This window comes from Manacus candei, unplaced genomic scaffold (genome assembly GCF_025592945.1).
Source record: "Manacus candei isolate 608988 ecotype Guabito, Panama unplaced genomic scaffold, ASM2559294v1 h1tg000050l, whole genome shotgun sequence".
Taxonomy (NCBI): Eukaryota; Metazoa; Chordata; class Aves; order Passeriformes; family Pipridae; genus Manacus; species Manacus candei.
The window spans coordinates 20,852,010-20,879,075 of NW_026138098.1; the positions used below are offsets into that span (position 1 = coordinate 20,852,010).

At 43.0% G+C, this 27,066-nt stretch overlaps 1 protein-coding gene across 5 annotated transcripts in view; it reads left to right on the forward strand.

The window, feature by feature from the left end:
- The window catches only part of TLL2 (tolloid like 2), a 90,758-nt gene that overhangs the window by 58,714 nt on the left and 4,978 nt on the right, over window positions 1-27,066 (forward strand). For all 5 annotated transcript variants that reach the window (XM_051800086.1, XM_051800087.1, XM_051800089.1 and 2 more), the window contains 12 exons: window positions 1,149-1,273; window positions 6,062-6,177; window positions 8,091-8,193; window positions 10,992-11,108; window positions 14,500-14,645; window positions 15,590-15,785; window positions 19,791-19,916; window positions 21,664-21,824; window positions 23,161-23,341; window positions 24,618-24,743; window positions 25,574-25,701; window positions 26,492-26,705. In XM_051800086.1, the coding sequence (XP_051656046.1) occupies window positions 1,149-1,273; window positions 6,062-6,177; window positions 8,091-8,193; window positions 10,992-11,108; window positions 14,500-14,645; window positions 15,590-15,785; window positions 19,791-19,916; window positions 21,664-21,824; window positions 23,161-23,341; window positions 24,618-24,743; window positions 25,574-25,701; window positions 26,492-26,705 (1,739 nt within the window). The remainder of the gene's footprint in view (window positions 1-1,148; window positions 1,274-6,061; window positions 6,178-8,090; window positions 8,194-10,991; window positions 11,109-14,499; window positions 14,646-15,589; window positions 15,786-19,790; window positions 19,917-21,663; window positions 21,825-23,160; window positions 23,342-24,617; window positions 24,744-25,573; window positions 25,702-26,491; window positions 26,706-27,066) is intronic.

The window sequence follows — 27,066 nt, forward strand, 5'->3', positions numbered from 1 at the left end:
ATATGTTTCATAGAATGATATTTTCTGTTAGCTGTGATACAAATACTCTGCTTGCAGTATTTATTTAAAATTAAACCAATGTGAAAAAAGCCCTCTAAAACTCCTTCCCAAGGCTCTTACACAGCTGAGCAGCCCAATGAACGGAATTACTTGTGCACTTAGTGCGTTACCCATACTTGAAGACTCTTGTATCAGGATTAGCAGCACTAAAATTATTGCTTCTGCCCTGATTTCCTGTTGGACTCTACGGACAGTTGTATCCTGTCCTGCAGAAGGAGCAGTCTGCCTCACTGAGCTGATGCTGAAGTTAAGCTCACTGTTAGCCTTGGCAACCCCAAGCCTGTTAGACATTCAGGGGTGCAGTGAAAGGGTTCCTGTGGACTGGAGAGCCTGCCTGCAAGAGCTTGGACTCCATCAACCTGCAGTTTAGGTTTCTGTCTCCCTCCCTCCCTGAAGTCCTAATTCTCTCTTGGGGGGTTTCTCTTGCATGCAAGCTCTTGCTTGGATTCGTGGAGTGCATTTTAATAGAAGTGAGGCCTGAGCTTAAATCCTTCACTGGACTGAGATCAGAAGTACTGTAAAGAGTTCCTGAGTACGAAGCACATGGAAGAAATAGTAGCAAGTAAAAAGAGGCAGACAGAAGTGGGGTTACTAGCTTGGAAACTTGTGCAGAACAAGGGTAGAGCACTTGATCTTTTCCTCTTGTCTATGGCAGGCACAGTCATTGCCAGCCCAACCTAATCTGCTGCTGAACTAACTCCCCTTCCCTTTCCTCCTTTGGCTTAAACATTGAGCCTGTGCTTGTGCTGAACCAGGTGTGCCATGAACCTTCTGCAAGAATATTTAATTCCTTTTTCTGATTTATGGCAAGGAATGTGTCTATACTCAAGCAGAGGCAGAAGCAATCTTGGGACATCAAAGAGGAATTTACTGGCTTGGCGGACTTGCCTGTACATTTGGAAGCTGTCTGCTATAGTGAGAAGGCTGTCTGGAGACATGCAGTTATCACAAGTTGCATCACTCTTACTTGTTAGCATGGGAGATAGGGTCACGGGGATGGGGTGTGGAAGGCCTGCCAGGATTACCTTCTGTGCATTGTGTCCCTTTCCCTATTTCACTGCTCTGTGTCTCTCTGTTCTTCCCTTTAGAGGGGTTTTCCTCGACACCATCCTCCCCCGTCGTGATGACAATGGGGTCCGGCCAACTATTGGGCAGCGTATTCGCCTGAGTCAGGGAGACATCGCTCAGGCAAGGAAGTTGTACAAATGCCCAGGTAAATATGGCTTGTGGAGATGGCTCCAGCTTTATTGTAGACATATGGTTTATCTGGAAGGCATTGTAGTTCAAGAGTACCTTAACGATCCCTTTGAGGAAAGAGACTTGGGAAACACAGACTATCAAATGCTTCAGGCTGAAGCTCTGGGAGAAGTGAACTTGCCTAACATGTGTCTCCTATTAGTACTTTGCCAGTGTTCTGGTTTGGTTTAGGGCTTCAAGCTGGTCCAGTGTAGGCTCTGTTTACAGAAAATTAAATCAGTGTACAAGACCACAGAGTGGGGACTAGGAGTTATCAAAGTGGCAGAAGGATATCTGGTAGACTGAGGTCTCTACACACCATCAAATATCTGTTGTAATTTATATAGTTGTTGTCCCAGAAATGAGCCTTAAGTGTGTCTCTGTGATTATGGTGTGTTGCTTGGGAGATAACATGGAAGAAAGCTCTAAGATGCTGATTTGTGAAACATCCAGTTGGGTGCTGGAAGCTGGTGCTTTGGACTGTTCAGGATTGGGCTGAATCCCTCTTTCTGCTGCCAAAGGGTTGATAGACTGGGAACAGCTTTGATAGAGAACCCATCTATGTAAGTGTGACATACTATAGACCAATACCAAGGTCCTACTTTGTATGGGGACTGGAAAGATTGACAAAAAGAACATTGGAGTCACAGGTATGACTGGGAGATTAGATTAATCCATCAGAACAAGAGAATGCTTTTAAATTGGAGACAATGAAAGTTTATGCCACTGTGTTAGCTGAATATTTTAATAGAGAAAACCAGATTTCAGAGAAGCAATCTGTCAAACTTAAGGACAGGCTGAGCATGAGAATATAAACAGAGGTTTCAAGCAAAGACGGCACCCAGTCTGGTGCCTGTGGCATGGACTGCAGTGACTGGGAAGAGACTGGAATAGGTGTGATGCTTGGAGGTAGAAAGTTTAACAAACTCTGTTGAATTTCTGCATGTTGTCAACATCCATGAGAAGATACTGGAGAATGAGAGAGTTACCCTAGTTTTGCAGAATTATTCTGTAACTTTTATAATAATGCAGGGAAGTAAAACAGGACTTTTGCAAGCATAACCCAGAAGGTTATCTTAATGGGTTGATCTGGCCAGCAAGTAGTTCAGTTGAGAGTGGCTTTGATCATAAACCTAATATGATCATAAGTGATTACTCCTCTAGAAATAAACATATCACAAAGGGAGGGGAAGAGGATGAGGGCTAAGTTTTACCGGTATACAGAGTCACATCTTAAGTAAGTAGGTGGCTAGCACTGCTCTGTAAACCATTTGCGAGGCCACGGAGAGTAGTGGATAGCTGGTGTGCAAATCCACTGCTTCTCTGTATCCATGTACAGGTCAGAAAGTATGGGTTCATAAGGGTCTAGAATGAATTCTGAGGACTTCAGGGTCCATATGTTTGGGAATCACTGCTTTTAGCTTATAGTGGGTAGTATAACTTTCTTAGGTGTGTTAGTTCTAATTAACTTTTTTTTTCTTTCTACCACCCATAATTATCTCTAAATTGCTTTTGGTAGAACAAAACACTGTTCTTGAGAAATTATCTCATTGGTTAGTTTAGGGGTTGATTTGTTTTGCACTATGTTTTTTGATTGAGTCAGAATTAATCCAAACAGGCTTTTCATTCCCATAGCTGGAAGAATCAACTACAGATTTAGATTTCTTGAGGCAAGCTGAAAAACCACTTTGGCCTGAGGTTAAAGTTAAACTAAAAGCTACAAAGCAACATTCTTTAAAATGAGGACCCTTCTGAGTCTCATGTTTTCCACTTGCAAAGTAGAACTTTCCTACTTATTTTTTTCCACAAAGCTTTAGCAGAGGTTATTGCAGTTCAGAACGTGTTTGGCAGCAAAATGATTAGAGCTTTAAGCCTACTAAACAATTTTTTTTTCAAATATCTGTTGTTCTGGTTTGGTTTTCTTTTTCTCTTTGCATCAAAATTTATACTCAGGTTGCACCTGAAAGGAGGTGCAGTATGTTTAGTGACATTAACATCTTCATCTGCCATTTGAATCTGTAGCTTGAAAAGTTCTGTACCTCTGCAAAATACAAAGCGGGAGAGTTCAAAACCAAAGGACTTCAACTGTGTGTTCAAACAGGGTCTGAATGAGACTTTAAGTTGAGGACACTTTGTTCAGTAGTCAAGCTGAGGTTTTTTAGGTAAAGTGCAGCAACATCATTCAGAAGTTGAATGGCAGATAGCTTCCCTTCTAGAAAGAGAGTCTCCATCTGACAATACCTTATAATATCTCTCCAAAAAAAGAACTAGTATGATGGAGGATGAGTTACAAGTATGCACTGGTATGAGCCAGAACAACTGCTGTGTCTGTTGTAAGAAACAGGGCTCTCCAACTTCATTAGATTGGAGCTCATGTGGCTGCTACAGTTAGGGCTTGCTTAGTTTGTCCATTCTAAAACCCTACTGTTTTAAATTGCTCTTAATTCCCCAAAGCTTATACCTGCTGGGTTAAAGTTAGTGCCAAGCCAGGTGAAACAATATGAAATTTCCTGAAGGAATTTGTGGAAGGCAAGATGCAATCTGCTACATAGTAGTTAATGCTAGATTTGTTATGGCTGCATGGCTGAGGATTTGATGACTATAGTCTCTACAAAAGGCTTTAAAAAAACTCATCCTGCTATCTTGTGCTGAGCTAAAGGAAAGAGGCCTGTGTGGCCATTCAGGAACGGTTAAAATATTAACTGAAAATGGTCAAACTATAAATTGAGAATGATCCTGCATTATATCATCTCTTCCAATCCTCTGGGCATTTTCAAATAGATGCAGTGTACCAGTAACCAGCTCATGAGCTGTAAGTGCCTGTCACTCAGCTACTTCACTTACAAATGAGTTCTGAAGCATTCACCTTTCTACTTTGCTTTTCACCTCTGTTGCTTTCTAGCTGCTCAGTTTCTTCGATCCCAGAAGTACCAAAAAGTGGGTTTATTGGACCTGCTGGCTTCTTTGCTACTAAGTGGAGTGCAGTTGTATCACTTTTTGAGGTGCTCTGCAAGAGACTGTGCTCTACCGACAAACATGCACTGCTCGTTATCATGCTTCCCCCCACACGTGCAAGCAAGCACTTTCCTCCTCCATACTGAAAGGCCAGCCTCTCCAGTGTGTCTGGGGAGTTTCCTCTGCAAGGGTGGATAGTTAGATAGGTCTCCTTTCATGATATTTCAACAGACCAGTCTCTGGAAGTAGATGGAATAGTACCTGTTCCATAATTTCACAGTCTTGCCAGGAGCTGTGTAATTACACTTACGAGAATTAAGTCTGGGCTGTTGGAAACCTTCACTCTGGTTCAGCTGAGAGTGATAATCCCCTATGTCACTATGGTTATGTTGTATGTGTTTCCCATGATTTAGAGCTCTTTTTATCATTTCATATTTGTTTAAATAGATTTTTGAGCAGATAAAAAGAACATTCATCTATCTCGGTGAGTTATGGATTGGAATTCCCTCTTTATTAAAAAAAAAATTATTAAAAACCCCCTTTTTGTGTCCCCACCTATTGTTCATCTAATCTGATCTGTCAAGCTGTGTATCAGACTTCTTTAGGGAAATTAAGAAGTTCTGGTTAGGTAACTCCTTCTCCCCTGTTTGAAGATACCAAACTTTTTGAATGGGATCACTCTCTTTTCACCTCCAGCTTCCAACCCGCCCATCTAAATGTAATCACGGCTGCAAAATTAGCATGTGATAGCATCAAGCAGAGGAACAACCTCTGGCATTTCCATGAGAAAAGAAAGGCCTTGTCGGATCTTTCAAAGCAGTGCTGCTTAATCAGGGATTTTTGGGGGCTGCCTTACCGTCTCTGAGGAAACCAAGTTGCAGATCAAGGGCAGCTTGTGTGTTATGAAATTGGAAAAACAACTGGGAAGCAGGCAAGCCAAGGTCCCTGCATCTTGCAGTAGGTATTTGGATGTGTCTAGTGAGCACTCTGAAGAAAATGGGAGTTTTGATATTTGTGGTCCTCCCACTTAGCCAGTCAGCTGCTCTGCAGATGTAGATGGTCACTCTTCGTTCCAGCTCAGTCTTCCTGGCTCGGAGAGCAGGAACTACAGTAGTCACAGCTTTCCCAGATGTTGGAAGCTGTGGTTCCCTAAAGGAGCATATGCATGTGCATGTTCCTTGCTTCCTGAAAATCACTGTGGCACTGTGGGATCTACATTTCATCAACTGCAGCAGGCCACAAAATGGGAAGTTGGGAGAGCAATGGGCTGCCGTGCTCACGTTTTGTCCTGTGCAGTATGATGGCAGGGTAGGTGCAGGGCAGCCAAAGCATGAAGGCAGTGGGGCTTGCCCTGCTTTTGTTAGGATGTTTTAGCCCCAAAAAAGACACTTAACAATGGTAACTAAGGAGAACTTCATTGAGCAGCTTGTAATGAAGGGAAAACAGATTTGCTCGCAGCAATTGTGGGGTTGTGAGGTGGGGTGGGGTTAATACTTTGCATTTGATTAGTGGAAACCTGAAAGTGCTGGCACGTGGAAGGAAGATGAAGGAAGAAGGGTGGCCTCTTTAAAAGCTGTTTCCCCTATGTCCTTTCACTGATCATCTTCTATCCTAGAAATTCTGACAAATTTCACATCACCCCTTTGGCAAGGTCTCAGGTGCTCAGTGACCTTTGGCCAGTACCATGAACGAGCATCATTAGAGTGCCAACCACCAACCCACACACTACAGCCATGCACAAAGATTTTGGTGGACCCTGATGTTTTTCAGCGTCACTCCTTTTTGATAGGTTTTTTCCCCTCTCCTGCAGCTTGTGGAGAGACCTTGCAAGACTCAACAGGTAATTTCTCAGCCCCTGGCTTTCCAAATGGCTACCCCTCCTATTCCCACTGTGTCTGGAGGATCTCGGTGACCCCAGGGGAGAAGGTAGGTGCCACACCAGCACAAGGTGTACTCTGCATTTCCCTCACATGTGATTTTGCTTGTGATGACAGTGTTAGTAGCTGCCAGAAGATCTCTGTATGCCTGAGGTGCAGGGATAGAGCCTCGAAAGGCTCACGAGCACCAGTGCTGTCTTCCCAGAGATGGAGTGAGGGATACACGATCCTGAGGAGAGGAGAGGTACTGCTGGAGCGGAGCCTCCTCCCAGGTCTGGACTGTGTGTTGATCTTTGATCCTCACTCTCAATTTGAGGCTGAACCCTGCATGGACATTTCCTATCACCTGCTATCTCCAGCTGAGCTCACCTTCCAAAGCCAGGTGCCAGTCAGATGAGTTAGATAAAATGTGCCAGCCATCTGGGGTCCTTAAGGGAGCCAAGGAGCCATGAGTGACATGTGTGGCCTGCCCCTATCACGCAGGCATAATATGCCTGTCAGGGAACTCCCAGTTCCCGCCTTGAAACGCCAAGCCCCGCTGCGCATCAGTCACCCTCCCTGTCCACCTTCTTCTCAGCTCTTTTTGTTTTATTGATCTTCCTGTAGAAATGAAATCTTTCCTTAATCCAGTAACACCAGCCTTTCAGGCCTTTCATGCCGTACCAGGCTGCAAGAATGCACAGTCCAGCTTGGGAGCTCCTTAGCAGAGTGACTTTGCTGAGGACCACCCTCAACATATGCTTAAGACTTGGACAAAGTGCAGAGTTCATTCGTTTTGCAACAGCTGTCTGGCTCCAGGACCTGGTTCTGTCACCTGCAAGCCCAGTTCCATGCCATGCTGAGCTCCTGCCATCAGCTGCAGGGCATCACTGGGGCAGGAGGGCCAAGAGGCATCCAGGTTTGGAAACTATGGCACTGGGAGTTTTGTGGTGTGGAATCTTACTGTAAACTCTCCCTTTGCTTCTCAGCCTTTTCAGAAGAGTTGTGTTGGTTTGGATGCTGAGCCACTAATGTTAAAAAAGAAAATAAATCATCGATTTCAGATTGAATGCTGCGACTTACCTGTTTAATGAAATGCAGTGATTGGTACAAAGTAGCATTGTAGCACTGAGGTGTTAGCTGAGAACAGGTACTGGGCTTGTAGCATTCACCTGCATAGAAACAGATAAATCTCCTTTTGCTGTCCAAAGTCAGAAAACTGCAAAAGCATAAAAAAAGTGAGTGACATCATTGCAGACTGCCTTCTGGACTGCCAGTCACGACTTTGGGAGAGAACATCTGTTCTAGTCTAATGACATTTCTGTGGCAGACTATGGATGTAAATGAATACATGGGTCAAATCTTGCAAAGAAAAAGATACAAGTACACCCCATTAGTGACCTCCATAGGCCCAGACCAAGGCCTGTGATCCATGTGACAGAGGAAGGAGGCCGAAGTAATAACATTTTAATGCTAAGCTGCGCTTGATAAAGCCCCTAAATGCAATTGCATCATTCTGATGCTGTGAGTCTGATTGTCAGAATGTGGAACCTAATCAGCAAAATTATATTTTTCTTACAAGTGTCATTTATATGAAGGCAGAGACCTCAGAAGTGTGTTTTGTGACAATGTCTTTCTCTATGATGTTCACATCATTGAAAAATGAAGATTCGGTTTTTAATTTTAAAAATCCAAACAGGCTTTTTTTAAGTAGCATTTTAGTAACTGAGGAGCATTGACTTAATTACAGAGTTGATTGTAAAGAGTTATTGGCTGTCATGTACTGTCATGGTTTCATTAAAATACCTTGAGAAGCCTTCCTTTTTTGAGGAAAGCTGATGTACAAATCCCACCAACTGCCCAGCTGTCTTTTCCTGCATACTCACTTAGGCAGCACTTTAGCAGAGATGAAGTACAATCTATAGGATCTTCTTTTTAAAGTAACTCCATCCCCAAAGAGAAATGTGTACTCTCTCCTTTCAGATTATGTTAAATTTCACATCAATGGACCTGTTTAAAAGTCGCCTTTGCTGGTATGATTATGTGGAGGTGCGTGATGGCTACTGGAGAAAGGCTCCGTTATTGGGTGAGTACCTGTTTCATTTTAATTGCATTTCCTGTATTGTTCTTGATGCATTGGAGAGTGAGTGGGGAAAATAAACAGAAACAAACCTTTGTTTACCTGGAATGACCCTATGTCAAGCCAGGGATGGCCCTATGCACTGGCCATCCCTTAATGTCTCCATCCAGAGATGTTTGTGTGCTATATTCACTCCAAATGATTCATACTCCAAGACCTTTGGTAGCAAAGATTTTGTTCCTTCCTTTTCCAGCTTGAGAAAGGATGAAGGGAGGGAAGTGAGTCAGGGCCCTGGCTGGGACTAAAACTGTGGTCTCTGGAGTTTTATTATTGCTCTTTCCCAAGTCCGAGGTGGAATTGTCAGGCAGTCAGAACGAAGCAGCTGTACTATAGCTCCTGACCCAAACTCTTCCCATTATTTCTCAAGTATTTGTGTTTACAAATGCACAGTACTCTGTACTTGGAGCCTCTGTACTCCTAGCAGGGAACTTGCTAGACCATGTCTAGGATGTCAAACTGTGCAAGGACTCTGCTCTGCTCCTGCTCCCATTCCCAAAGAAGTTGTGTTGTTCTCTGAGAAGTGCAGCTCCTCTGTATCCTCCCTATTCCTTTGCCTCCTGCTATTGTAACTGCAAGTCCCCTGTCACCCCGAGTGGTTCAGGAATCCCACCTACTTTTTCACTGGCTCTTATCCTGACTTCATCCCCTAACCTTGGTGTCCCAAACATGTAAAATGCTGTACTGCAAACAGCCCCTTCTGCCTGAAAGAAAAGAAGCAATCAGCTTGTGTAGCATCCCCAGCTGTGTTAGAGCAGCTGTGCCCCATGCTGCAGCCCAGGACTGGGACAGTCAGCATTGGGTCAGAGGGTTTAGGGAGGTTTGGGTGCTCTCCTTGGCCCTACTGGACATCCTAGCCCTGGTACCAGGTGAGGTACTAAGGTTGAAGCCGTGCTGGTCTCTAGGTTTCTGTGGGCCTACCTTTCACTGCAGTTGACAGCCAGCTTTACTGCTTCCTGCCTGTTTTGGATTTGGCAGCATTTATTGCTGTTCTCTGCTGCACGTGCATCAGGTAACATTGCTCCAGCAGCTGCAACTTAGCTCCTCGTTATTTTTTTTTTCTACCGAGTAATTTAAAGGTATTTCAGAAGCCAAGCACCTCCCTGTCCCCCTAGTGCAGGTGGACTTGGGAGTGATTCCATCTGGAAGGAAACACTGCATGAGTGGCCATGGCTCCCGCATGGGGCTGAGCCCATGAAATTAGCTCGGAAGAGGCAGACAGACGGCAATTCAGCAGGGGGTGGGGAGGGGGATTAGTGTGAATTGTGAAAGCACAGGCTTCTTGCAGAGAGAAAAAATACATGTGTGCTGCATATTTTCCCAGGGAAGTGTGTGAAAACCCAGCCTTTAAATGGTGTATAACTTTTTATGAATGGGCCCTTTATCACACTCTGAGGAGCTTGCTCATTCTCGTTCCTCATCTGCTTTTCCTCTTCTTGACACCCCTGTTAAACTCCAAGTCTAAATCCAGGAGGCAGTTGCTCAGTGACCCTAGAGGAAGGAGCTTTGCAGTGCTGATGCTGTTTTTAGCATTGCCTTTGGGAGTGGAGATGGAAGATGCTATTGGTACATTGGTTGTCATGCTACCCCACCAGTACTGGACAGCTTGGGGGCACAATAGTAGCTGAGTAAAGCTGAGTCCAAGATAGTATTTGGATTGGTGATTCTGCAAGAGAAAAAAGTTGGTGGTGAAAATGCCATTCCCAGCCAGGTAATGGGAACTAAGAGGCTGTATTGCAGGTAAGGCATTAACCAGGTTTTTACCCAGTAGGGGTTTTTCAAAGATCCAAGATCCCTCTCACCACTGTCCTGACTGAATTCAACCTGAAGAAGTATTCTCTGCCTCTGTCTAAATCTCAGTGGGATTCAGTTGGACAGGGTGCCAAGACCATGTTGAATTCAGTGTATAGCCATGCTGGTGTCAGCTGAAGTAAAAAAACATGTTTGCACTGTGCAAGCTCCTGACCCAAGTGCAGGTTCCTGACTATCAGGGCATAGTTGGTGCCTGCTCTGTTTCTGTGAGGAGCATCTGGCTTGAATAGGTAGAGGAGCACCAAATTGAGGTTGTTGAGGTTGTTTGGGCTGAAGATGCATCTGCAACTGATCTGTTTCAGGATTCATACTTGATTGCAGAATTTGGGTATTTGCCGGTGCTGGTGAGTGCCAGAGAGCTTATTGCTGGGGGAACCATGGAGCAAAAAGGCTCTTGGTCTCATTCTCTTGAAAGCAATTAAATGACTGCAGAAGCTTAACTGGGAGAAGCTGAGTAGAGAATAAGAGTTTTTTCCTCACCAGCATGGCTGTGTCTTGCCCTTGGCTTGACTTACACAATTTACTCTTGCGTGCAAAATGCTGAAGGAGTTTCCAAGGCCTAGCAGGTGGAAAGAATGTTCCCTAATGTCACATCTCTGGAAGGACTGGGGATAGTTCATTGAAGCTCATTTGCCCAATTATGTGATCAAAACATGAGCCCTTTTGAATTTGCCAGGGCAACAGAAGCTTCATCTGTGACTACTGGATTCTGCTCCCAGCTGAAGAGAACTTTCATTCATTTCATAATTGAAAAGAATATGAATTAATGGAGGGGGGGACACAAACTTATTCAAAAGCACAAGTGATGGGACTGAAAGGGTCTTTTCCACAAGCACAGCTCCTTTAACCACAGATTCTTTGCTTCCTGGAGCCACTGTGCTGCCCATCAGCCAGGAGATCACAAAGATCCTGATTGTCTCTTTCCTGCCTTGTAGGTAGATTTTGTGGTGACAAGATTCCTGAACCAGTAATATCCACGGACAGCAGGCTGTGGATCGAGTTCCGGAGCAGCAGTAACATCCTGGGGAAAGGCTTCTTTGTGGTCTATGAAGGTACAGCCCTTAGCTAGAAGTCTGTCACATTGTATGGAGCAGGCAGAACAGGATGCAGGGGGTTTATGGGTTAGCAGGAGTTCTGCTGCACTGTGTGGTTAGATACAGCCATGCTCCTGTTTTTATGGAAATTGGCAGATTTTGTGCATTGTTTCAGTAGACAAGGCATGGATCTTCCAACAAGATCATCACATTTTGGGGGGCACAACAGGAGAGTAACACAAAGCAATAACTTCTGTACATAGGCCAGGTTCTGTTTGCTCTAACCAGCCCCTGCAAGCAGCAATGTGGGGTGTAGAAGGAGTTTCTTTCACTGTTTTAGTAGGCAAAGTTCTGTTTGGGACCATACATTTTATATCACTTAATACAGCTTGTCTTGGAGTGTTTTTCTTTTTTTTTTTTTTCTCAAATGCAAAGATTGTTCTTTTGTTTCTCCCTTGTATGTTTTACTTACAGAGGATTGGAAATTAGCATGTCAGATCTTCTATAGGTCAGGTACTTTAGAAACTTGCATGGCACTGGGATGATGAAACCCCTTCACAGGAGGAGCAATACTGCCACAGCCACTACAAATCAGTAACATCCCTTTTCCATATATGCTTTTTTTTTTTTTTTACAATAATGATTCCATTGTTCTGTGGGCAACAGGCATTTTCTTAGAAGTACCAGCATTGTCAGCAGTACTGTATTGTACTGGTACCAACATTGCATCATCTCCTTTCTTCAGCCACAGGAACAAGTATGATGCTGGAAGCCCAGTACCCAAGTGTCCAATAAACTCATGAATAATGATACTAACAGAGGGAAGTGAAGCAAACATGGGACTGTTGGGGAAGTGCAAATAAAGCACATGAGGATTTCACAGCAGTAAGGGACTAACAAATCTGTTTCACAGGAGAAATATCTGGTTTCTGCAGGAATTGTTGCCCCAGAGACAGAGGTAGCTTGCCTGATTTTTTTTTTCTTTTTTAATATTTCTGCTGAAAAACAGCTGTTGCTTGGACCATGTGGTTCGTAACACCCCTTTTATGGTAGTTTGCTGGAATTGGAAGTGATCAAACTAGTGTATATGGCATCATGCTTAATATTGCTAAATGGTATTAGAAGAAAAAAAATTTACATTGGCTACATTCCAAAGTCACTTTGCAAAGTGACTTCCTTTTCTCTTGATAATTTCCCTGTTTCCTGTTGATTGATAAATGATCCCTAAAGGTTCAGTAAATATGAGCAATACTTGCTTCACTTGACTTTTGAATAGAGCAACTGGAAGTGGAATGTGCATCTAGTGGTCAAACAAACTCCAACTGTTCATATTTTCCTGCCTCTTCAAGACTGGTGTTTTATGTATGCCTTTCCTGAAAGAAGTTTCCCATTGGAAAGGTATGGAATCTGTGGCTATGCCTGAGAGCAAGCACAGAGCATGACTGGTGGAAACCAGCTTGTACAACAGAAATAGTGATGGCACATTGCATAGTTCTTTTCTTAACTCAGCCTCCTCTTGTCAGAGCAGCAGGTAGTAAGATTATCTGCACCTCTCTCCATAATTTATTTGCTGAAATAGGAGATTTTCTAAAAATCTTCCTTAATCTCTATTTCCCTCTAAAGCAAGCTCTCATAATGGCTTGTTTCTTTCCTCCATTGTCAGGTGGCTTGCTCAGCTGTTTTGTGACTTCTGTGCTTAGGCAATAAAGGTAATCTTTATTTCCAGGAGGGTTTACCCATAAATGTTTAATTTTTTTTATCAGTTTTTGTCCAAAATCTTTCTGTGTTGCTGTTAGTTCTCTTTTTCTTTTGAACTAAAAAAACCAAAGTGGGTTTTAGCTCTGCTTCTCTGTCTTCTGCTTTAGTGAGAGTGCATGTAAATGCTCATGCATCTGAACTTTACTGGAAGCTCTTTGGGTGAGGACTGATTTTTGGATTTGGAGTCCTCTGAGTCTTGGACTGAGAGTTTTCAGAAGATGTGAGGAAAGAGGCATAAGCATTGTAGCCACATTATGGTAGAATTACTTGATACTAAATGACAGATAACATAGGGAAAGTGTCCTCTTAGTTCAGTCATTCTGTCCCCTTTCTTTCATAAGATTCAAGATGGGAAGATGTTGACGGTTTTGTCCTACAGCACTGCTGGCAGCCCGAAATTTGGCATCATTATTGCCTTCTCAGGCTCTGTCAGCAGATGTTTTTTCCATTTTGCAGTAGGGCTTTTCCAAGTATAGTTGTCTGAACTACCACAGTGGATGGAGAAAATATTATTTGTTGGCTGTCAGTTTTATGGCTCTTAAAAAAAAGGTCAGTTCTCTGCTCTCATAGTCCTCTTTCTGTTAGGTGGGGGAGACAGTTCTTTAAAGAGTCCCTCAGAGCTTCTCTCAAGCACCACTTGTAGCTCTTATGAACTCAAACTGCAATCTAAATTGTGCTCTGCAACTGAATTTTTCAGTGCAACTGTTTGGAGGTGCTTTAACACTGATTCTCTAAGAAAGCCTGTAGCACTGCACTAATAAAACAGTGCTTTTAACTAGGTTACATTAACAGCTTACAGTGCAAAACCAAGACAGTGTTACCCAATGCAAGCAATTTCCAGGACACTGTAGGTAGACCCACCTCTGAATTGCTAATACAATGCATTGTGGGGAGAACCCAAGGGTGAGGTTGGTTGATGTCTGGCAGTGTCATTGCAGTACCATGTCTCTTATACTTACTGCTGGTGCTTTTTTTCGCTTGACTTTGAATACAACCAAAACATTCATATGTCTTTTGTAGACGTGTGTCATGCATCATGGGGTAACACAGGTTTTAGCCTGTGATCTTACCTTTATTTCCTATGTAGTCTTGCAGACAATTTTGTTGAACTGTTATTGTCTTTGATGTCTCTACCAGTTTTTTATAAAACTAGATTTTCACTGAATTTTCTGTTCTTGGTCTTTAAACTTACTCATTCTCACATTTGACACTGAAACTTAATTTTTCGTGCACAGCCTGAAGGTCTGGTGGTGAACAGCTCAACTTGTGCTTGTTAATATTGCCATCGTGTGGCTGGATTAGATTTGCAACTTCTTTTTATTTTTGGGTTTTGTTGTTGGGTTTTTTTGCCAACTTTTCTTGGTTCATAGAGCTGTTAGCAGGTTTCAAGCAGATATGAAGGCAACCAGGAGTATGAAACACACAAATTCATAAAAATTCTCTGTCCCAGTGAGTTCACCTTCTAAGGACGTTGGCGCAGCAAGACAGGAGACACTGTCACTAAGGCAAGATGTTAGATTTGTAAAAACCTCCATGACTTGTGGGTTGCCTTTGTATAACAGGTGATATTGATACAGATTTGAATTAGGAGCAGGCTTTACCTATGGAAAAACCTGCAATCTCAGGGTTTTGCTGTTTCTTTTTTATGAAGCTATTTGTGGTGGAGAAATTCACAAAGATGCTGGACAGATCCAATCTCCCAATTACCCAGATGACTACAGACCTTCCAAAGAGTGCATATGGAAGATCACAGTTTCTGAGGGTTTTCACATAGGAATTACATTCCAAGCCTTTGAGGTGAGAAATGTCATTGTATATTATATTACAGATATTATTTTGCCTCTTTAGGTCCTTTAAAATTAAGAAGAAAGTGGTGTAAATAGTAATTTTTTTTTAAATCTTTTGACTACTTCAGAATATCATTTATTCTCACCAGAAGTTTACTCAGAGATTTTGAAGCCAGGTTTTTATGATGAGTTCTCAAAAACTGTTGCTTTAGACAAATATAATTAGAAGGGACTCAAAAGTGTTGATGACATTAAATAAGGACTCATGAATCCTTAAATTTTCATCCAGTCAAATGAAAGTAAATGGTCCCAATCCAGGCAAAAAACCTCTTTTTCATGTCACTGGGACTTGGCAGATTGAAGGATGTGACTCCCCAAAGAAACATCATGTTCCCAGATGGCAAACAGGCTTTGAAGAGCTCACAAAAGGTTTTCTCCTACTGGTTATAGGATGTCTTACACTCTTAGTCAGGTTCACAATGGTTTATCTTTGACAACTGATGTATATATCACAGACAGGAGTGGACAGGACCTTAGCTGGTGCATAAATCCCATCTATCCCATAGGCTATTGTAGCCTGGGTACACTAACCATGTTTGTCCTGTAAAGGGCTGATACTACTAGCTCCTAGCTGTGACCCTGCAGTGGTTTCCTAAACCTTTTTGTTTGCAGTTGTTTGGCTCTGTTTCTTACAGCTTCTCATGAAAAAGCAGTTTTTAGAGAGTTAGGGCCTGGGTTTCACTAGAAGATAGCCAGAAAATAGTGGTAGAACTGAGATGTGCCTAGGCTTGAATGCAATTCCAACTGCAGGAAAGCTCAGTGGCAGCCATGAGGTAAGTACCTCCTAGCCAGTTGTCTGGGGAGCTGATCTCTGGCCAAAGTCTATCTGGGGAGCTAGCCTGGCTTGAAGAACCCATACTAGTGAGGTACAGGCACACACTTTTCCTGTTGCAGATTGAATGGCACGATGCATGCTCTTATGACTACCTGGAGATCCGGGATGGCCTCACTGAACACAGCCCACTGATCGGCCACTTCTGTGGCTACGAGAAGCCAGAAGACATCAAATCCAGTTCGAACAAAGTGTGGATGAAGTTTGCATCTGATGCAACCATCAATAAAGCAGGCTTTGCAGCAAATTTCTTTAAAGGTATGTGATCTAGTACCTCTCACAGTCAAAGCTGGGTATGATTCATCCCTTAAACTACTGCCATCCCCAAACGACCAATTATCATTGTATCTACTTGTAGTTAAGAGCTGTTAGATTTTTCTGTGCAACTGCCAATATCAAACTTATGTACAAATTGCTTGATACTGAGGCATGAACACCACCTCTCTGATTAGGACAGAAAGAAAGCCTACTGGGCCAGTATCAGCACAGGCACTAACACCTCGTGTAGTACAGCTGGACAGAATGTCACCTCCATTTAGCCATGCCAGGGGACACTTACATTTTCAAATAAGGTACTAATATTGCACAAAGGGTATTAAAAACAACTGCATGCTTAAGTTCTATTCCAAAAGAAGCCTCTGGAGAGATGATAAATCTGAATGCAAGTGGAATCCCAGAAAAAAAATCTGAGTGCTTTGAGAGACAAATGTGTTCCTAAACTGAGATTCTCTTCAGGAAGATGTGAGTAAGACTAAGTTTTTTTTTTTTACTTTTTTTTTTTCTTTTTTTTAAGAGCTGGTCCTTTACCAGCATCCTGGTGACTTGATAGAGGCAAGAATGGAATATCTAACTGCTTGGGAAAAATACATGCAGAACTGCTGCAAGGTAGACAGTCATGTTTCTCTTAGGTTCAGTGACAATTGTACAGAAATAATAGCTGCAATGCCAATATTTGGATTGCAAAAGTCCTTTATTTATTTCTACTTTAACTTTTGTCTTGTGTTAAGGGTGTCATGGTCCATTTAGATTTCTCAAATTTGCAGGAGAATGTACTCTGTGAATTAAAGTTTAGTTCATGAGCTCATTAAGAAATACAGCAAACAAACCTGTCAGGGCTCAATCCCCTTTGCTGAGATTAGTCTATCGCATGAATTCACTTCTTCACCATTCAAGTAAAAAGGTTTCATAATCTATAACCTGTAATTCTTAAGCCATGCACTTAGGTGCAGAAAAAAAAATAGTTAAATAAAGTTTAATTTACAGAGTACATTTGAGAGATCTGTGACAAAGGGTGATTGCAAATACTGTGATGTTTAATTCCAGTCCCTGAACAACTCTCACAGTGTTTAGACTTCCTTGTTTAAATTTTTCAGGTTCCATAAAGACACAGGGAGTACCTCTTCCTAAAGACATTTTGACTTCTTTCAGGAGTGAACAATGAAGGCTGAATGTGGCAGAATGTCTTTCAGGGATTAGCACTACATGGAGACACAGCAAGTTATTCTCTAGAATCTGAAGTTCTCCTGCAAGTTCGTAGGGGAAGAAAGTTATACACTTGAATCTGGGGTGCTTTCTTTGTGATACAGATAGTGAGAAATAAATTTATTCTTTTTTTATGTAAAAATGTGTAAACATGCACAGTAGTACAATTGCAGACACAGGTATTTTCTGTGTAGGTTTTGCTGGCAGACTAGATCTTCCAGTGTCTGCTCAGATATCGCATATTTGAACCAGAAACCGTGTAGCTGTTGGATGGGTAGGTTGTTTCTAAGTCCATGCCAGTAACTTCAGCTGAGGAGCAGTGTATTTGCTTGGACCAAGCATCACAGTAGACATAGCTACTATGTCTACTACAACTTCTAGCCAGCTAGCATTGTGGGCAGAGTTGATGTCAGTGTGCAAAAGCTGGGTAGACACACCTGCAGGCTACCTGTGGAGTTTCAAGGTGGGATCTAAAGTCTGCAAACTGTACCTCCATATCAAGAGGGATTGTGACTATCAGACATTTCATGAACAAAGTAAAGAAACAAATTAGATGGCTCTGCAGGCACTCTTCAGACTGCCACCCATATCTGACCAAACAATAGGTCAGTTTTGCCTTAATGAATTAGGAAATTAATAGAGGTTCAATTACATGTATTACAACAATGAAAGAAAATAACTTAGCTAAAAAAAAAACAGAGTTAAGGATGGAATTGAATGCTATGCTTCATGAGAACATGCAGTAGTAACTTCTAACTTTTCAGAGAAAATGAATCTACAAACAGCTTAGACGGGGTAAGCCTTTGTCACATCCAAGAGGCAATGTCAGGAAGATATGAAGAGCAACTACCTCATATCCAGGATTATTCTTTATTAGTTATCTTCATTTCTGTAACAAATTGTTTGTGTCACTGAAGGCTGTTTTGTATATGGTTGAAGTATTAGTGGTGATGTGGTTATCTGACACGCACATTGTTGTGCCTTTCTTCTTCATGGCAAATATCAGAGGAAAAACAACACTCTGTAAAATATACCTGCCCATATCCAGGACACATCCTTCCCAGGGTAAAGACTGATCACAGGGGGTTTTGATGATCATAGGAATTTCAGCCACTCTTTTTTCTCAACCAAGTAATTTAACAGCCAGATTAGAACTATTGAACCTATACCTAAGAAAAGAGCAGCAAAGAAATACTCTACTTTCTTCATAGTGAATCCACAAACAAAAACCAGAAAATAAAATCTGTTTGCACTGGAACTGTTGCCGTGGGGGTTCCTGACTTCGGGAAGGCTTTGCAGGAAGACAGTGTTATCAATAGAAGAAAATAGAATATTTCAGCTGCAAGGGACCTACAGTGATAATCTAGTCAAGGCTGTTTCTGTTCATCTACACAGCAGTAACTGTTACGGGAACATTATATAGGGTGTAAGTGTCAAGGTGTTGGCAGTGGGGTCTGCAGGGGCTGCCCCGTGCCAGACAGAGGGTTCAGCTGGCTCTGCAGTGGACCCAGTGCAGGACAAGTCTGAGCCCATCAGCTGGCCTGGTGGCACCTCTGTGAAAACATGTTTAAGATAGGTTAAAAATGACAGGGAGAGAGAGGAGGAGGGAACAAAAAATGTAAAATAGCAGAGGTAAGTCCAAGGTCACAGGAAGAGAAGGTGGGGGTGCTTCATGGCAGAGCAAATGTTCCCTGCTCGTGGAGAACCCATGCTGGAGCAGGAGGGAAGTATGAGAAGGAAGGAGAAGCAGAGTTGTGTATGAACTGTGGCTTCCCATCTCCTCCTGCCTTTGCATGCTCATGGCTTTTCTGAAGGGACTGAGTGTAAGTTGAGCTGATATAAAACAGGAGGAGAGGAGCATGGAGTGAAGTTGAGCCAGAAAAGGGGAGCAGAAAACCGTTTTCCATAAGTATTTTAATATATTTGCTTTCAGCTTCTGTATCCCAATACCAAAACCAGTACTCAAATATTTATATTAATTGTCAATAAATGAAATTACATTCCCCAAAGTTGAGTCTATCTGGCCCACAACAGTAACTGGTGGGTAATTTGCCTGTCTTAACCCAGGAGCTTTCTTGCTCCTATTCTTCCTGTTTTCTCCCTTGTTCCACTGGAGTGGGAGGGGGTGGGGAGTGAACCAGCAGCTGGATGGGACTTTGGCTGCTAGCTGAGGCCAACCTACCCCATGTTAATAAAATCATCTATTAAGGCATGCATGTGGAATCAGAGGTCAGGATGAAAAGCCAGTACATCTGGCTATCTGTATAATAAAATGTCAGTTCAAGTTGTTGAGATGTGATTGAAGAGCCTGACTTCAAAGCCCAGGGTAGCAGGACTTCATGTGTCTATGAAAAGGCAGAACTACTTGCATGTCCTCCCAGCTCCTCTGCTGCACCCTGTTCCGTGGGGTATGACCTCCCTCAGCTTCATTACTGTGGGCACCATAATGGGCTGGTTTCTGTCACTCAAGAGCATAAGGAACTTAAAACAAACAGAACAAAAAAATAGGCAAATGAGAACAAAAGGCAGTTGTCTTTACAGGAGCCTCTGTTTCCCTGCTCCTGTCTAGAAAAAGCACTAGTGGGTACCAACAGTAATTGTAGTCCTTTATGGTTTCATGTTTAGGAGTGCTTTAGCATTTGTGAGGTTTGCTACAGTGGCCACTCCATGGGCTCAGATGAGCAGCTATTGCTCTGTTCCTTCTCTACAGAAGGGTTGCATGAGGAATATGAAGTTTGGGTGGTCAAGAAAGTGTGACTTGTTCTGGTTTTCTCCTGACAGAGATGGATGAATGTTCTCTGCCGGACAATGGTGGTTGTGAGCAGCACTGTGAGAACACACTGGGCAGTTACAAATGTACCTGTGAGCCTGGCTATGAGTTGACAGCTGATAAAAAGAGCTGTGAAGGTAAGTAACTTACAGATTGAGGCATCTGTCTATAGGATGGGTACTATGGCTAATAATGAAATTTAACGGTCTTTGGAGATGATTTTCCTTGCCTCTACATCCTCTTTGTTTCAGTTTATTTTCCACCACCTGAAAAATTTGTTTTTGTCAACATTTTCCATTGAAAAACAAGTTTTGGTTAAAAAACTGAAAATACTCTGATTCTCTACTGCTAAACATCCCTAAAACCAGTTGTCCTTCATGGCCAGAAATTGTTGTTCAGACCAGATCTCCCACAGTACAGCACAAGGGAGTGTAGGCATTACAACCTAACCATTGAGTGGCCTAAAAGTATATAAATCTAAAGCTAATTTTTTCTTTTCTGAAAAAAAATTTACTTAATATAATAAAATATAAATGTTTTGTCTGCATGCAAAACAGACATTCTTTATACTGAGGAGTAAATTCCCCTGCTCTGTTATGAGGAAAAAGCCCCACACCTTCAACAGAAACTGTTTGTGTCAGCTTTCTATTTATAATGTTAATCTCATGCAACAAGTGTTTGCTCCTGCCAACAATACAGCTGTTGATGTGCTGAAAATCCATCCATTGTTCTTGTCTCATAGCTCTGCCTGTCAGCTGAAACATGAAGGGAGCTCCACACCCTGTGAGTGGTGCTCTCAAAGTCATCCAGGTTGCCCTGACTTCTGCTTTTGTCAAACTGTCTGGGGAAGAGTGCTGTTGACTTGGTGAGGGCAGAGTTAGGTGTGTGCAAAAGGCTTTTGTCTTTTTTTTTTTTTTTAATAATCCTTGCAATTTTGAGCAAACCAGTATAATGTGGTCAAGCCACTATAACTAGGGCAAACCACTATAACTTAGCAAGCGTTTTTTGAACTTCACTCTTAACCTCCTGTTTTAAACTTCATTCGTGGGATAGTCTTTAAAAATGTAGCAACATACAACAGAATAAATTGCTTTTGTTTCTCCAGATATGCTTGCTACACTATTTATATTGAAGCTGCTCCCTTGGGTTAGTTCTCTTAATGCAAAATGGTGCTGGGAACAAGACACAGAAAGCTTTTGTCCCTGTGGATTTTGGGGATGTGGCCATATCTCATTACTCTCAAGAAACAGCAAGAAAAAAAAGGATAAAAAATGCTTCATTGCAAATAGAATTTTGCAGCAAAAGAGCAAATTGAGGTTGACTCCTTTGAGGTAAAAGCCCTGCCCTCCCATAAGAGAATGAAGCTGAGATGTCCTAAATTTTTAAAGGAAATGGGATAATAAAACTGTGTCTTTGACTTTGTCATTTATTTTCCCTAGAGAAGAAGCAGTCCACATATAATAAGCCCCTGAAGAGTTGACAGTGTCTTCCCTAGGATTCTATTATCTTATAATTGTTCTGTTACTGATCAACTTGAAATAGTAAGGTTTGTAGCACTGAGTGCAGGTGAATTTACTGAGCTGGCCTTTAAAACTGTGTTGTGCATGTCAAGTCAACTGATTCACAGTAAGCCCAAGAAGAGAGATTAAAGAGGAGATCAGTCTTATGTGGTGACTGTCAGGGACATAGCCTAACTCTATTTCACTGGGCAGGTGAGGTTTCTGTCTTCTTCACAGTTACCAGCATTTTAAACCTGTTCAGGAGGCTGGGATTTGAAATGTGCCACCAACCCAGATCTGATTCATCTCCTAGTTAACACTGTGGCCCAATCTGTGTGTCTGAACAGAACCAAGTAAACCTTGTGTTCATTTATTGCCTCTCCAGCTGCCTGTGGGGGCTTCATCACCAAGCTCAATGGGACCATTACTAGCCCTGGATGGCCCAAGGAATACCCTACTAACAAAAACTGCGTCTGGCAGGTGGTAGCTCCAGCCCAGTACCGGATCTCTCTGCAGTTCGAAGTGTTTGATCTGGAAGGCAATGATGTACGTAACCAGTCCCTGCATCTCAGGGGTGGGACTATTGGCTATACTCAGAACTGGATAAATCCTTGGGGTACAAGGGAGAGGAGGCTCTGTCTTACTGGTAGAGTAAGACAGAATGACATGAATAACAGTGATTGTTCTCCTTGAAGTCTGAATCAGCTTTCTCTATAGACTTGAAGGATTAAGGCTGTTCTATTATAAATACATGTAATGGTTTAACCCCATCTGGCAACTAAACACCACACAACTGCTCGCTCACTTCCCCCCAGTGGAATGGGGGAAGAATTGGAAGGGTAAAAGTGAGAAAAGCTCATGGGTTGAGATAAACAATCTAATAGATGAAGCAAAAGCCACGCAAGCAAGCAAAGAAAAACAAGGAATTAATTCACTACTTCCAATGGGCAGGCAGGTGTTCAGCCATCCCCAGCAAAACAAGGCTCCATCACACACAGTGGTTACTTGGGAAGACAAACACCGTCACTCTGAATGTTCCCCCTTCCTCCTTCTTCCCCCCACTTTATATACTGAGCATGATGTCATATGGTCTGGAATATCCCTTTGGTCAGTTAGGATCAGCTGTCCTGACTGTGTCCCTTCCCAACTCCTTGCACACTCCCAGCCTCCTTGCTAGTGGAATGGTATGAGAAGCAGAAAAGGCCTTGACTTGGAAGTGCTGCTCAGAAATAACAAAAACATCTTTATATTATCAACCCTGTTTTCAGCACAAATCCAAAACACAACCCCATACTAGCCATTGTGAAGAAAATTAAATCTACCCCAGCCAAAACCAGCACAATGGACTTCTTTTCTCTACCAGTTTTGCATAATTGTAGGTATTTTCCAGCCCTAATGTACCATCCCCCACTTCCCCAGTACTGCCTTTGCAGGAAAGTAATTGGAAATTAACAATAAAGTAGAGTTCTTCAAGGATAAATGAAATAACCAGTAAAAGAGGCTGTTCTCTGTCCTGCCAAGGGCAGGGTGGAGTTTGAACAAAGCATTCAGGTCTCATTTTCTGCACTGTAAATGGGAGCAGTGGCACTTCCTTAATTCAGTAGGCTGCTGAAGTTCGTTCAACACTGTCAGGCTCTTGGATAAGCTAAATTATTTTAGCTAAATTAAATGGAACCATTGCTGTTTTGATAAACACAACTGTGCTTTAAAATCAGGGCAACAAGGCAAGGGGTGAGAAAACTGACAAAGGAGATTTTGGGGAAGTTAGGAGTGTGATTGAGTACAAGACCGTTTCTGTTCCTTCTCAGTGAAGCCTCTGTCCCCTTCCTCTGAAATTCTCTGTTCCAAGTCCACAGAGCTGAGAAATCTTCTCTCTTGTCAGGTCTGTAAATATGACTATGTTGAGGTTCGTAGTGAGCTGGCTTCTGACTCCAAGCTACATGGCAGATTCTGTGGCTCAGAGAAGCCCGAAGTAATCACATCCTATGGCAACAACATGAGACTGGAGTTCAAATCAGACAACACAGTCTCCAAGAAAGGCTTTAAAGTTCACTACTTCTCTGGTACGTGGCTGTATCCTTTCACTTGCTTAGCTGTGTCTTCTGGCCAGCCTCTTGGTTTTGATGAATTTTCTTCAACCTCCTGTTAGATCAGGCAGAGCCTGACATGGTTACATTTAAAAGCATGGTTGCTCTGTGCTATGTCACCATCATCTTGGTTTCTCAGTGCAGTGTATAGTCCAGTTTCACAGTGTGGTGTCAGCAAGATGCATGGATTGCATCAATGCCTCCAGTCTTTCCACAGCAGGAAACAATGGGGAACCCAATTCTAGAAGTTATCTCTGTCCCTAGAGTCATTAAAGGAAAGCTTTTTCCTCTGAAACTAGAAGATTTAGAAAATTTCCAGTAATGTTCTGTACAGCAATTATTCCCATCAAAGCAGTGCGTGTTAGTGGAAGTTCCTCATCTTCTGTTCTGAATACTTTGTGTCAGTGATGGACCTTGCTGGCAGGCAGTTCTGGAGGTTAATTGTATGTCATTTGGAAGTAGAAATTCAATTTCATGCTGTCTTTTCAGCGGACACCAAAGAGTATTAATGATTTTCGCAGAGGATGATCAGGCAAAACAGCCTTGAATTAAGACAGGTGCAGAGTAGAATCAGGGCTAGGGGTTTGACTTATTAAATCTAACAGGAGGAATGATGAGGTCGATATGTTTCATCTGGTAGTATGTCTGGGAGTGAGAAGACAGATGGGGTTAATGAGATCTTGGGAGGGCATTGTCCCAAGAAAAAATGGAGATAAACTGCTCATAATTTAAGTTGAACTGGAAACTATGAGATTGAGGAATATAAAGTCCTGAACATCCACTGGGGCATATTTCAGCTTCAGAGAGCAGCTCATACCTTAGATCTTCTTCCTATCTGGCTGTTTGTGCTTTCAGACAGAGCTATTTAAAAATAGAGGCTCATCAGGGCACAAAGGAACTTGAAAATATAAAGGCTGGCCAGTAGATTTTTGCCTAAGCTAGTGAATTTATGTGATACTTTTCCTTGACTCTATTTTAAAAGTATAAGACACTGCTATATGCTTCTTTTAGACAGAAGTCTTTAACCATTAAACTTACATTATAAAATAAAATACATTTGTGATGTATTTTATTAAATGATAGACAATTGAAGAGAATAGTATCTGGGCTAAAAAGCTGACTGGACTAATCCAGCAGTAGAGGTTGAAGGTTTGCACTGCTATCTGCCATCCTGGGTGTGGGGTTCCCAGTTGGTGACTGTGGTAGTCTGTCTCACTGTCAACTCAGTGTTTGTTGTTTTGATCCTGCCCAGACAAGGATGAATGCTCCAAAGACAACGGTGGTTGCCAGCACGAATGTATCAACACCTTTGGGAGTTATACATGCCAGTGCAGAAATGGCTTCATGCTGCATGAAAATGGCCATGATTGTAAAGAAGGTAAGGTCCCCACTTCCTGCCCTCAGGAAAGCCAAGGTACTTCAAACATGGCTTGATTCAGGGTCCTTTCTGCCCTGTGTTGGCAGGAAGTTTGTACAATGTACTGGGCTGGGGCACCAAAAAAGCCCCAGCTAGCTGAAAAACTGCCCAAGAAAAAGGGGTAGGGGGCTGACCCATTCCCCAGTCTTGCCCTCTATATCACCATAGGGGAGACAGGGTGGGAATAAGAAGCTGGGCTAGCAAAAGGAGCAGCTGTGGGACATCACCATTAGACCGTTCACTGCTGCTTCATTCAATTATTGTGTTTGAGTCAGAAGAAAAAGGATGGGCTGATCTAACCATTTGCTGGTGCCAAAATTACCTTTCTTCCTGCACCACTACCCCTGCTCTGTGCTGCCATGGCCCTCCTGTGTATCGTCTCCGGTCCTTGTCTGATCTCTCCATGAGCTGATTCAGCTTTCCAAGTTGGCAAAACAATGTGAGGCTGAGACAGCACCAGAGTCAACACAGTGGAGGGGTTGACATCATCACCCTGGGAGCAGGGCAGATGAGATGGAGGAGCAGAAGAATAATTAGGGAGTGAGGATGTAAATGAGGTCAATGAGGCCCAAGGGAATGAGATGGTCCATTTCACCAGCTGCCAGGTTAGCTCAAAAAAGTATAGGGCAAACCCACCAGAACTGTGCAGTAATACTAAAAGGTCTTGTTTGGTGACTGAAGCCTTCCCTTTCTCTGCCCTGTGGAGGGGTCTCAGTGGGCAGAGAGGAGCATGTAGGACACTAGAGGGTTCCCATGTGAGACGTGCCTCAGTGTGCTCTCTCTCTCTCAAGCTGGTTGTGAGCACAAGCTGAGTGGTGCAGAGGGAATGATGAGCAGTCCCAACTGGCCTGACAAGTACCCCAGCCGGAAAGAGTGCACCTGGGACATCTCTGCAACACCTGGCCACCGAGTGAAAGTGGTGAGTAACCAGAGAGCGGGACTGTGAGGGGAGAAGCAGGCTGGGTTGTGAGGAGCTCAAGTGACTTCCCACCACCACTGTGTGAGCAGGAGGCTGATGCCTACAGGTCCTGTTTGGGGCTCTTGGAGGAGAGCGTTGTGGGAGGCTGCCCTGGCTTGCAAAAGGGCAGAAGGTCTCAAGAGAGACACCAGGAGGGGAGAGGCAGCTCAGAGGATACTCCAGCAGATGACAACTGCAGAGTATTGCCCTCTGTTTACAGGCAATAACATGCCCTCCCACCCCTACCTCTCCTTGTGAACCACTTTGTTGGGGTGGTATCTAAATAAGGTGGTGGCTGAGCTGATCCCCAGCCCCTCTGAAGGACGGGCATCAGGGCCATTTTACAACATGGCCTTGTGGAAATGACAGGACATGCCCAAATCTGTGCAGATGGCCCAGGCACTGGGGGAAATAATCCCTGTGCTCAGTGGAAGTAATATTGAAGAACAGCCCATTTGGTGTGCTGGGCAGGGTTACCAGTGGAAAAAAATAAATGCTTATAAGGCTTGCAGTTGATAACTGTTGTCATGCACCTATGTGAGGCAGCAAAGCTAAGGCAACATGGCACATTGATATGGAATTCTGAGCTCTACCACTCTGAGATCATTCTTGTCTGAAAGCACACTGTTCTGTGGGAGGAGTGAGACAGATGCACTGTTTGATCTGTTTCTCACTTGGCATTTCATCCTCTGCTAAATCGCATACTTAGATTTACAGATGTCTGTCTTAATTCTCCATATTCTTGCTGTAGACCTTCAATGAGTTTGAGATTGAACAGCACCAAGAATGTGCCTATGACCACTTAGAAATGTATGATGGACCCAACAGCAAGTCACCTATCCTTGGCCGCTTCTGTGGCAGCAAGAAACCAGACCCTGTAGTGGCTTCTACCAACAAGATGTTCCTCAGGTTTTACTCTGATGCTTCTGTGCAAAGGAGAGGTTTCCAGGCAAAGCATAGCACAGGTAAGCTGGTTGCCTGCCAATACCCCAGTGCCATAAGATATCATCAAGTCTCACTGCATTTTTTTACTAGGCAAAACCAAACACACTTTTCTCCCAAATAAGCTTAGCCCGAACTTTAACTGGTTGTATATTCAGTTCTCAGACCATTGCTGCCACAATACCATAAATACCAACTTCCATAACAACTCAGAGGTCTCCTGGTATTGGACATTTCTGCTCATGCTCTTTTGTTTAAATTGTAGGTGTTTGATTGAGCAACAATCCCTTCTGTTCCACATCAACCATCGGAAAAGGAGGTGGTGCAGTTGGCCCACACACAAAACAGGCCCACATTAGATTGATTATGGTAGAAGCAGAGCTG